Source organism: Marmota monax, unplaced genomic scaffold (genome assembly GCF_021218885.2).
Source record: "Marmota monax isolate L192 unplaced genomic scaffold, Marmota_monax_Labrador192_F-V1.1 WCK01_AAM20220418_F8-fsc00105, whole genome shotgun sequence".
Taxonomy (NCBI): Eukaryota; Metazoa; Chordata; class Mammalia; order Rodentia; family Sciuridae; genus Marmota; species Marmota monax.
In genome coordinates, this window is record NW_026692947.1 from 1,545,357 (window position 1) to 1,557,886 (window position 12,530).

Genomic DNA, 12,530 nt, shown 5'->3' on the forward strand with positions numbered 1-12,530 from the left:
TTAACTGGTTCCACACTGAGCTCTCTGGAATTAACAACTCTTGTCTTCCTCATCTTTATGTCCCCAGGGCCTGACTGGGGACCCAGTGTGCTGCAGTCACTCCTGTAAATCTGCCTGTTCAGCAGATTTAAGCTTGTGAGTCAGCCATCCTTGAATGGAAAGAGAAAATCAGAAAGAAGTTATTAGGGTGTGGCATTTTGATTTAACTGAGCACATTTATTAAGCATCTGCTATTGTGCTGAGCAGAAGTACTGGCTATTCAGAACCAAATAAGACATGGCCCCCAGTGTCAGAGCCACCGTCTAGCAAGGTAAAGACTGTATGGAGCTGTAGCTAAAAAGCAGAGCTGTGGATGCTCTGAGGAGCAGGGGAAGGAGAGAGCCATTATTTCTATAGTTGGAGTTAGTGATGTCAGAGAAAAAATTTTGCAGAGGTGGGCTCATTTCAGAAGAGCTTTCTAAGAGTCTGAGAATATCCTTTTTCCACTTGAGAACGGCTGACTCATGAGGTTAGAAATGCCGAGCAGGCAGATATTACATAGAACGGCTGCGATGTACCAGGTCTCCGGCTAGGCTTCAGGTCCACAAAGATGAGGAAAACCTCAGCAATGAACACAACCAGGACTGGCTTAGAGCACCAGCCCTGCCTCATAGACTCCCTTCTCTGCAGAGTCTTGCCTCACCTCCTTCCACCCCAGTCTCCCTTAACAGATTCAAAATCAGAGCTGCCCAGCTGCTCTCTGAACCAGCAGCTTCATGGCTTCTTAGATTAGGTCCTTTAAAATCCGATTCCAAGACAAAATGAAAATATTTAGTATCAGGCAACACCCATAGAAGATTCTGCCAAGTCATTTCATTCAAGAGCTTTAGTGGTGTGAAACAGATTGGCCCAGAGTGAGGGTTCAGCCCAGCACTGAATGACATAGGAGTCATGTGGATATCTTTCCACCCGAAAAAAATGCACACACTGAGCCCTGAGTCTGCAACATTGAAGCCGCTTGAAACATCTGTCCCATGTCTGCATAAGCACCAGCAGCCTCTTGCCTCAGCCCAAAATGATTACAGTCTTGCTGTAGTTGGACCAAGAGACAAGCTAAAATTTGGAAGTGTTAACTGTCCTCTTCCCATCTATTGCCCACTTCCTTGGTGATGGTGAGACATTTCCTACCTGGGGCATTAGGTTTCTGTTCAAAGCAGGTAATGGAGTGGATCTTTCCATGATTCTTTCTCCCATCAAAATTATTCCCTTAATCAGAAGTTTTTTTTCTGACAGCACCTTTCAGAACTCAAAGCCCAAACCTCCAAGTAAGTATCCATTTCTCCTTTGCCCAGGTGGGGGTGGCAGGGGACAGACACTTTGGAGAAGGCCAAAGAAGGCGGAACTGAGGAGAAAGGGGGCTCTGTGTGCCTCTCCTTCCAGAAGTCCCTTGGTGCCAACATCTGCCCCCCTCACCCATCCTATCTTCCTTGGAGCCAGGGCTCCCTGATCACCCTGCCCTTTCTGTTTGTGATTGAAGGCAAAGGAAGCGTCCAGAATCTGGGAGCATCCGGAAAACATTTCGGAGTGACAGCCATGGGCTGAGCAGTTCCCTGACTGACTCCTCCTCCCCGGGGGTGGGGGCTAGCTGCCGCCCGTCCTCCCAGCCCATCATGAGCCAGAGTCTCCCCAAGGAAGGGCCAGATAAGTGTTCCATCAGTGGGCACGGGAGCCTCAATTCCATCAGTCGCCACTCATCCCTGAAAAATCGGTTAGACAGTCCACAGATCCGGAAGACTGCCACAGCAGGAAGGTCAAAAAGCTTCAATAACCATCGGCCCATGGACCCTGAGGTCATTGCACAGGTAAGTGCTGGCTCCTGGACAAGCAGTTAGCATGAGTCCACACCTGTCACTATTACTTGGGCAGTCCATGTTAATTATGACAGGACCTGAGACAGAATGATGCTTTGTGCCTGCTATTCAGGGACTCTTGGACATGTGGACCTCATAAGACCATTTGCCCAGCAATTGTCTGTCCCTCTCTGCCCAGCAAGAACTTGAAGATAAGAGCAAAAAATTCTGGTTTCTTGTTCATAACCTATTTGTAAGCCTACTCATTTTAAAATGAGTGAGAGTGTTTTGATAGAGCATTCAGCCCAATTTATGGGTCTTAAGACCCTGGTAGACTTTCATGAAGCTACCTGAGGTTCAGGCTCAGGAACAGTTCTGGCTCTATTTGTATATCTCTGCCCATTCCCCTTATTCCATTTTCTCAAACTGATCTGATATGTAGTCAGTAGATGATGGGTCCACAACCTGATTCTGGTCTTAAATACTCAGAAATATTCTGACACTGGAAGCTCAAGTACTAGAAAGGTTTCCAGCCACAGGCTCCAAATGCAGGGGGACCTGAACTCCCTGATTGTAGGGTCTTCCTTCACGTCTGTACTGCACTGATGACTCTCTGTTTTCCATGAAATATTAGAGATCCAATCCCATCTCTAAAAATCCGACTACCCGGGCCACTCCAGCCAGTTCTTTCAGACGTCTCTCCCAACTATATAATTTTCATTAGACCAGGTAGGAACTAAGGGCTCATTGTTGCCCTCTGTGTCTCAACTGGGTTGAGATGCTCCTCACCCATCCTCCAGGGGCAATAGCGGCTGGTTGTGGTCTCTATTGATTTTGTTGGTGCTCTGCTAAAGGAACTGTACTGGTTAGCTCCGTGTTGAGCTCTGGGCCTGAGATGTCTTGCTTTGCTGGCCTTCTGTTCTGTGCCTGTGTGCCTCCTGTAGGCAGGCTGCCTTGACCCATGGGAATCCTCCCTGGTCCTTCCTTTTCCAGACATTAATAGGAATGTCAGAAAAGCTGCACAGTGGGAAAGACTCTAGTTGCAGAGTGAGACCGAGGTGTGAGAGCATTTAGAAGATTTGAGAGAGCTGAGGATGTGGCTTAATGGTGGAGCGCTTGCCTAGCACGTGTGAGGTCCTGGGTTCAAACCCCAGTACTGGAAAAAAAAAAAAAAAAGTTTGAGAGTGTCATAGAGATAAGTGAAACTGAATCACAGTCAAGAGAAAACATGGAAACATGGATCACTCCATAGGATAAAGAAACTTTAATGGGGGACTTTGCTTGGAGCATCCAATCTTTCATATGAGTTTCATCCCAAGAAGGAGCCCTAGTGGTGGTTTGGGTGCCAGACACAAGTTTGTGGGGAGGGTGGTGGGGAGTTAGGAGGTCTTCCTGGGAGGCAGCTGGCTTACATAAAAAGGTTCTTTGGTTCTTTAATCCTGGGCTAGGACTGCTATTTCCTAAGATCTGGAGTGTTCCATTGATTTGCAGGTGATTCACCTATGTGGGCTTTGGCTCCCCCTCCTGGCTACTCTTTGGTTCCCCTCTCATGGTGGTGGGTAGAAGGAAATGGTTTCAGTTTGGACACCATGATTGAAGGGTGGGGGTTGTCCTGATTAATCTAGGCTTTGGGACTCTACCCTGCCCCAGAGGAAGAAGGACTAATCCTCTTAACCTTTGGCGTTGAAGTTCAAGAAAATAAAGATCATACTTCATCTCTACCCCTCTTTAAAAATGATGTACTATGTATACTTTCAAACATACCCAAAAGTAGGGAGGATTGGATAATAAATCTCTGTGTGCTTACAACCCAACTCCTGGCCACTCTTAGTTCATCCACCCCCAGGATTATATATATTTTATGCATAAAAGCCAAGAACTCTAGTTAAAAATCAGCTCCACCACTCTTTCTACAAGGAAAAAAAAATTCATGACAGTAAAAATCTCTCTGTCTCCCTTTCCCTACATTCTGAGCATTCATACGTTCAAGGAGTTTGGCCAAGTCAAATAATCTAGACATTTTATAGTTGGTTTCTTCGTGACTTGGCCTATCCAGTTGAAATAGGATCCTTGGGGACTTGTCCCTTCATTTGTCTCACCTCCTACTTTTTCCTGGTTTGCAGGATATTGAGGCAACAATGAACTCTGCCTTGAATGAGCTGCGGGAGCTGGAGAGGCAGAGCAGCGTCAAGCACACCCCTGATGTGGTCCTGGACACCTTGGAGCCCCTCAAAACCTCCCCAGTGGTGGCCCCCACATCAGAGCCCTCCAGCCCCCTGCACACCCAGCTCCTCAAGGACCCTGAGCCTGCCTTCCAGCGCAGCGCCAGTACTGCTGGGGACATCGCCTGCGCCTTTCGGCCTGTCAAGTCTGTCAAGATGGCTGCCCCAGTCAAACCACCAGCCACGCGGCCCAAGCCCACCGTCTTCCCCAAAACAAATGCCACTAGCCCTGGTGTCAACTCATCAGCTTCCCCACAGTCCACTGACAAGTCTTGTACTGTCTGAGGGGTATAATTTAATTGTTCTAGACAAGGGGACTATAGGGACTGACTGTTATTAAAATCTTCCTATTTAACTAGCTTGGGGACTTCAGTTGAAAAATTAGATTCTAAGTTGTTCTTGCAGGAATTAGCCTCCCCATCTCCCAAAACCTTGAGAATGAAGCCCTGGTTACCGCCTTTCCCTTCCCTTCCCATCACCCTCTGCTTACCCCAGTTGTCGTAATCCAGCCAGCTGCAGTACGTACCGTTCTTAGGTTAGCCAGAGACAGAGTTTTTCATTATCAGGTCACTGTGAAGTCTGGCAAGGCAAGTCATGAGGACATGAACTCGATCTCAGTCCCCTTGGACCACAGGGGATGCCTTGACCAGGTGGTTGGCTCCAGCCTCCAGCTTTCAGTGGCATCTTATTTTGGGTACTGATTATTAAGATGCATATATAGTCCATTCTTCATTTTACACACACACACACACACACACACACACACAGGTTTTTCTAGTCTCTGGCACGTGTTGCTTCTCCCTCCTGGTCAGTCTCTTTGTAAGTTATTATATGGCAGTTCATATAAGAGCCACCAGGGGTCTCTGTTTCCGTTACAAACTTTGTTCTGTCTGGGCCAGAGAACTTAGCATTTGAAATCTCTCCAAATTTAGCAGGATGGGACATTTCTGTAATCTGTGTTGGGGTGGGGACTTTCTCTCTGTCTTCTTTCTATTGCTGTGAGTTGGTCACTGGTGTTTGCTTTTGCTCTCCTCCATACTGTAGAAGTACATCCCAATCTTATTAAGGAGCTTTTAAAAGTTTTTTCTGAATGTATAGACTTTTCTCGGGGTTCCTGTCATTGTCTCTGATGGACCATTTTCCATTTAAGACATTTTCCTATATAAAACAGTTTTATAGCTGGTTCCTTTTAAAGAGTCTTAAAGTTTTATTGTGTTTATGGCAGGTTTGAAAAAGGTAAGAAATGGGTCCTTCTTCCACTTTTTTTGGGCACTTAAAACATAAAATTCATTATTCTATTTAAAAATTAGGTTCCATTTTGCTAATCCAGAAATTTTTCCCAAATGTAAACTTATTTTACATTTACCCCTTGGTTTGGTTATTTTATAAGGTCTCTCTCCAGGGACCAACAGGGGCATGTAGAGCCCTAGTTAGATTAAGAGAGACCCTGCCCCTTAAGACCAGTTTTCATTTATTTAAACAGGATAAGTAAGGGAACTTTTGACTTCACAGGCTCTAGAGTCTTCCCAAGGCCAGAATCTAAAGAAAATTAAAAATCAGATGCTGCATCTTTTGGCCCTTTTCCTGGTTCCCCTCCAAAATGTAAAACCGTTGCCCTTGTTTGCTCTAAACCTGGTGCATGTGGTCTTGGTTCCTCTAGCGTCACACTTGCCCCAGGAATACCAGGACTGGGAACATCCATATCGCAGGCTTGTAAGTCGCAGCTATTTAAAGCTGAAACTCATTCCTCCTCTTTGTTTTCTAGCTTGAAAACCCTATTTTTATGTTAGCCTTATGATTTTCTGTAGTCCAGGAGAGATGGTGGGTTACCATTCAGTAGTAAAATCAGAGTGTTCTTGTCTTTGACCTAGAAGAGATCCTTTTTGGACCAACATGTGCAGTTGGTAGTTGGATCTATGGAAAGTGGTAGGTGTTTCTCATCCTATTGAAGGGAAAGGGGAGCCTGGGGGCAGGGTGGGGGGCACTAATGAGAAGGATAACCTGGACCCCAGAGAACTCTAGAACCCCTTCAGGAAAGCGAGTCAGCCTGTAAGAAGCAACCCACAGTCCTTTAGATTTCAGTCTTTGTTGCTCTTTAGTAGCCTGTTCTTGTCTTGACCTCAACTTCACAAGTTCTAAATCAAGGGGGCTTTCATACCTAAGGATCTATTTCCTTACTGAAAATAAAGATCCACCCTTCACTTGACATTCCTTTTAATCCAACTGAACAAAATTGGTTCTCATACTCGCTCTTTCCCCCCTCTCTCCAAAACCCTCTCTTCTAAGAAAGTAAAAGCAAAGCTTTCTTAATGACAGCATTTTGGGCCTGTTCTGTTGCTCTTGCCTTATTTCTCTTTCAACCCTGTACATGAATTGTGTTTGCCATCCCCTTGGTCAGTGTCCATCTGCTGATTTGCATCATGAACTGAACAGTGTGAGTGGTCACCTACTAAACCCAACTCTGGGAGCCGAGCTGTCTTCCCCATCTCTGGTGCTCCTGACACCTGCGAGATGGTCCTGTCGAGAGGACTAGGAACCATTAGGAGGAGAGTCCTTATCGGCAGAGCTTACTGCAGTCAACTGGAATTGAGGTTGCACACTGTGATTTTACACCGAAAAGCCAAAAGGAGCTGGTCACCCAAGGCCTGGGGAGACCAGTCGTCCTCAGATCCGCTTGACAAAACCAGCATGATGCTTCAAAGAGCCCCGCTCTGCCCCTTGTGGCATGGATCCTTTTCCTGGTGTGGACTTTGAAGGGTCAGTCTTTGAGGAAAGGGGTGGGGGCGGCCACCAGCATCCCAATTTGGAAAATAGAGGAGTTTGCAGCCAGCAGCCTGTAAACTGGAAACACTGGTCTCAGCCAACCTCCTCAGGGCGCCCTGGTTTCTCCCCAAGGAGGTGAGGAGCAGTGACACCAGCGCCAGGAGGAACAGACCACTGGAAGGGCTGGTGTCCATGGACTTCACGTTCAGAAGAGAAGTTAGATCTTCCAGGGAATCGCAATGTTGTGGCGTCTGACTTGTATGTCACGTTTGTGTAAAATGGTATATTCTTTAAAATAGTGTTGATAACTGGAATATTGTATGTATGCTTGGAGATGCTTTGTGTGAACCTAAGACTGTCACTCAACAGATGTTGGATTGGGGAAAATCCAAAGCACAACTTCAAAATAAAATACATTTTTAGGTTTCGATGCTGCAGTTCATATCCCCTTCCCCACTCCCTGCAATTTCTGAGTCAGGAATACAGCGACCCAGAAAGAATTGTGATTTGTTCATGCAAACAGCCTGCCAGGCAACAGGAGGGATGAGGTGACCTTAGATCCAGCCACCTTCTCTCTCCCCCACCAAGGCACAGCATCGATACATTTAGAAATGTGGATTTTCTCCCCGCAGCATTTCCATTTAGCACAAGTGTGGGACTTAAGAGATTTGTAAACCATTGGGCAGTCTGTTGCCATGAGAACCGTTTCCTTCCTCCACCTTCCCTGTTATCAGTGAGGACTGTTCTCATTTCTATCTTTAGTCAGAATCCCCCACTTGGAGGAACGAGGCCTAAGACGTTGATTGGAAATTTTGCCAGCTAAGGGAAGCCAGAGGTTCTTTTTCTGCCACAATCAGAGCCCTGAGTCCTTTTGCCATTGGCCCATCCCTGCATCTGGGGGAAGGGCTAACCAACATATCTGCACTGCTGGAGGGGTAGAGGATACCAGGCCTGCTTTCTCTCCTATAGATTTGGATTTAACAAAGTCAAAGGGAAAAGTTATTCAAAGGTAACAATTTAATGCTTCCTGGCCATGAGATGAACAGTTTGAGTCTACCATGCACTCCTGCCTGGGTGTGCTGCCAAATGCCCAAAGCAACTGATTGTAGACTGGCTCCCTGGAGGCTTCACTTCCTACAAGAGGAGGAACTGGGTCTGCAGGTAGGGTATTCTTTGGTATTTTTGTTTGTTTGGGTGATAGTGGGATTGAACTCAAGGGTGCTTTACCTCTGAGCCACATCCCCACCCTTTTTATTTCTTATTTAGAGGCAGGGTCTCACTGAGTTGCTTAGGGCCTCACTAAGCTACTGAAGCTGGCTTTGAACTTGCCATCCTCCAGCCTCAGCCTCCCCAGCTGCTGGGATTGCAGGTGTGAGCCACCCTGCCCGGCACCTTCATGGTCTTCTAGGTATTTGATCACTGCCATCTGCTAGTTGTACATCTTGTATTCAGCTCTGTTATGCCCTTCCAACCTGATGCCTCTCCTACTTCCCCACTTAAATGGAATAGCTACATCTTGAGATTCTCTTGCTGGGCGCTTGGCCTTGGGAAGGTCAAAGCTGAGGCTGCTCCACCACCCTGTGATATGAATGAGTCCCCCCCTCCCAGCATGGGTGGATGGAGGTAGAGTGGGGGTGGGGGACTGGAGCACCTGTGTAGCTAGGAGATGGAGCAGTTCTTAGGCTGTGAGCGGAGGACCAAAGAAACTTTAGAGAGTCCTAAGGTAAAGGCTGTGTTTTGGATCCTCTTCTATATATTCTGACAGAAGCTTGATGAAAGTGGGGGAGGGGCACTGAACAATCTAAAAAACAATCCCATTTCACCTAGATTTAAACCAGAAAAGGAGACCAGGTGGGTAATAGTTTAGGAAACAGTATCAAAAGATTATCTAATCTAAACCATGCACCGTGGCACATGCCTGTAATCCCAGAGACTCAGGAGGCTAAGGCAGGATTGGGAGTTCAAAGTCATCCTCAGAAATTTTAGTGAGGCCCTAAACAACTCAGTAAGACACTGTCTCTAATAAAATATTAAAAAGGGCTGGGAATGTGGCTCATTGATTAAGTGTCCCTGGGTTCAACCCCCAGTACCAAAAAAAAAGAGAGAGAGAGAGAATAGCTAATCTAAATGTTTATTTAGTTATAGGAAGTTTCCTTTTACCCAGAAATTAACCCTGTCAGACTACATATGACAAAGACTCAATAACTAGCCAACTGACAAACTTTAAGCCTCTCCCTTCTACAAGCACCGCCATACAGTATTGCCTAGGAAAAACAGGACACGGGCTACAGAGGAAAAATGTGTTAATACATGATAAGCAAAAGAAGCAACATGACAAGATAACACGAGTGCCGGGGTGGGTCAAGAAGACCATTGTGGCAGGAAGGGAGTGTTGTTAGGAAACCAAGAATTCTGCCTGGGCTGGCAAGACTGAGGTGACTTGTACACATTGATGTGGAACTCTCAGACTCTTGGCTATGTGGATCTGGAGTTTGGGGGAGAGATCCTACCTGAAAACAAAATTAGGAGCTACTACCTTATAGATGTATTCAAACTCTTGAGAGTCCCTGGAAGAATCTGTAAATGAGAAGGTCCCAACAATTAGAAATCCAGCAGGGGGGAAGGACCAAAAGAGACAGAAGAAGCAAGGCATGGGGAAGTAGATGGTTGGGAGAACACTTATCGCAGAAACAAGAGAAAGCGGTATAGACCAGTAGAGAGGGACCAACTTGAGTGCCAGTGGGGTAAAGTGAGACTGGCATAGAAGGTAGTGACCTGGACAAGAGTATTTTAATAGAGGAGAAATGAATCTAGGTGGCATGGATTGAGCAACAATGAGAGGGGAAGGGAGTTGGGAAATCTCAGCAGCTCAGCAAATGGGAAGCATCAAGATTGGTGAGAGGACCAGGTTTTTGTCCCCCAGATGGACAGAGCTGAGGCAGTTCTGCTTTATGAGCAGGACACAGCAGGACAGAAAGAAGGAGTTTGATGGAGAGAGGGGTGGGTTATAGGGACTAGGTGGAGGGGTGGTGGGCCTGTCTCTTGGGAGGGAAGGCAGGTGTGGGTGCAGACACAGGCAGTGTGGATGTGGGGCGAGGAAGTTTTTATTGCTGCTTTTATTTCAGGGAAGTTGAAAGCAAGGTCTTTGACTGAGAATGTGGCAGGGAATGGTGCAGAGGAGGCTTGAAGAGTCAAGAAAATGAGGAAGAAGGATGATGCAGGATGGCTCAGGGGCCAGAATTCTCCCACAGCCCCTTCCCCACAGCCTAGGGGCACCAGGTCTGTCTTCAATGTCTGTCCCTCCTTCTGCAACAAAGCTTCTGGCCAGAGCTGACTCCTGGAGATGGCAGGGAGCAGGGCTCTGAGGCTTTGTTACACCTGCCCCTGTGGGGCTCCCCTTCCATATACTGCCCTGGTTCTTCCCCTCCCCTTTAAGGCACTATGCAGGTAAGTCTGCTGGGAAAAACTGGTGTGGGCCACGAACGGACAGGGAAAAAAAAAATCTCTTTATTTCTTTATTTCGGTGGTTTTGGTGTTTAGGGCCTAGCCTCATGCACACTAAGCACAGGCACTACCACTAAGACCCCAGACCCTATTTTTTTTTTAAAGGATGGGGTCTGTCTGTATTGCCCAGGCTAGCCCTGAACTCCTGGGCTCCAGTGATCCTCCCTGCTTGGCCTCCCAAGTAGCTGGGCCTACAGGCACACACCACCAAGCCCAAAACAAGTTAATTTCTATTCAGAGCCTACCAGGTCCCAGGCACTTCATCTCGTTATGCTTCACACCAACTCTTTGAAAAAGGTTGAGTGACTTGCTCAAAGTCATTGTCTCTTGCAAGGGAAGGCACAGCCAGATGTCAGCCTCTGGGCTGATGTGGCTAGCTCCCGCCCTTCCCTCCACACCACTGCTTTGCAGAAGGTACATATGAGATTCCTTCCACCCCCAGAGCTGCCATCAAGAAACCCACCCCCACCCTGCTAGCCCTTCCTGTCTATGGTCCTTGGGCTACCTTTGAATTGCCACTTCTATTTCTATGATTCCTCAGAGCTACTTGGGAAAATGCAGTGAGGCCTCTTAGACTTCTCAGTCTTCTCTCCAGGAGGCCTGCATGTTCCAGCACCTCCCCAGAGAAAATAGCAGCCACGCTGCCCAGCCAGGGCTCATTTCTTCATCTTGTCCACACAGAGCATGTGTCCCCAAAGGGATGCCCCATGAAGCTTGATCTGCCTCTAGCCCGGATCCACCTCCCCCCTTCTTTTCACAATGCCTGAACAAGTAACCAGGCACACTCTGCCCATCATTCTGCGCCTCTGCACAGTCCTCTCTGCCTCAAACTCCTTACCTCCAACTCCCCCTTCTTTAACCCCCTCTTTCCAAAGTCGTGTCAAGCAAACCTTCTTGACTGGCCAGCCCTTCTTGACTCCCTGCTGTCCCTCTTCTAAGGGCCACCAAATCACCATCTGCTGAAGTATATATGTTAGCATATATAAAGCACTCCCATACCCCTCGGAGGACACCTAATTCTCCCCTTTGCATCCTGAGCACATAGTGTCTGCTTTACAATGGTGCTTTACGGTTGCAATTGAAGCTGCTAGAGACACTGAAAGAGACTGAGCTTGCTAGAGAGAGGAAAGTAAGAGCGCTGATTCATCAGGGGAAAATGTGTAGCATTTAGCTTATAACGCAATCTTCAGTGGCCTAAAACAAGTTTGATTTCTCACTAAAGCTAAAGGTCCCGTGTTGGCCAGCAGGGGGCGCTGTGCTTGAGAAAGTAACCAGGGACCAGACTACCAAGTTTAATAGAATCTCCTTGCCGGAGGATATGAGCTCTAGGGGGTCTTTCAGCAGCAACTAAATGCTTTGATTGGGATGTCACCTGCTTCTCTTCTTCCCCAGTCACAGAGCCAAGGAAGTACAATTTTCCCATATGTCCAGCAGGAATACAGGGTGGAGCACTTGGCTCTCAGGAACATTCCTCCTGGCCTGCTATGAAAACCCACAGCTGCCTTGTTATCAAGTAAATCATGTTATCAAGTAGATTGATCTGAGCAGGAGGCAGTTTGCTCTTGCTCCTGAGCTGGTGTCACTGTGGTAGGGGTGTGGCTGGCAGAGGAAACCACCAGGTGTGGTCATGGGAAAGTCCCTCCAACATTCTATAGAAACATGGAATTTCCTGGTTTTAACCATTTCTTATTCAACTGCTATCTCAGAGCTGATCAGAGCAGCACAGACCTCTCCAGCTTCCCAGGACATTTGATTCTAGGGTACTGGGTCTTGTTTGGGAAGCTGGCATCCCTGCATTCCAGCCCAGCAGTCTGTGAAGATTATGGCCCAATAACTAAATGTGTGTGAGCTTCAAAACCTTCAATGCCTGTCTGAAAAACGCTGTCCAGTCTCCCAGGCTTTTGTGGATTTACTGTTCTGTCATCCATAAGCCCAAGGAGTGTGTGCACCCTCATGCTGTGGCTGAGAAAGTGGATTGGGAGGGGTTGTATGCTATGCTCCAGGTCACACTGGAGTACTTGACTTGGGTTCCAGTGTTGCCCCTGGTCCTCTGGGTGTTCCTGGGAAGGCAAGTCAGATTCGACTTCTCCTAGAAGTGGCAAGGTACACGTCCTGGACCTCCCTGGGGCTCTTGGGTGTGGGAACTCCGTCTTCCCAGCAGCTCTCTACTTGGTTAACTTGCCCAACCTGCTCTAGGGATTCTGGGTAGAGA

General features: G+C 47.4%; 1 protein-coding gene across 4 annotated transcripts in view; it reads left to right on the forward strand.

Moving 5' to 3' along the window:
• The window catches only part of Srgap2 (SLIT-ROBO Rho GTPase activating protein 2), a 249,768-nt gene extending 242,526 nt beyond the window's left edge, over window positions 1–7,242 (forward strand). For 3 of the 4 annotated variants that reach the window (XM_046452154.2, XM_046452157.2, XM_046452159.2), the window contains 2 exons: window positions 1,517–1,841; window positions 3,953–7,242. In XM_046452154.2, coding sequence (XP_046308110.1) covers window positions 1,517–1,841; window positions 3,953–4,336 — 709 coding nt within the window. In that variant the 3' untranslated portion in view covers window positions 4,337–7,242. Of the gene's footprint in view, window positions 1–1,516; window positions 1,842–2,463; window positions 2,630–3,952 lie in introns of those variants that run through there. The other variant, XM_046452158.2, reaches the window with a different exon arrangement.
• Window positions 7,243–12,530: the final 5,288 nt, after the last annotated feature.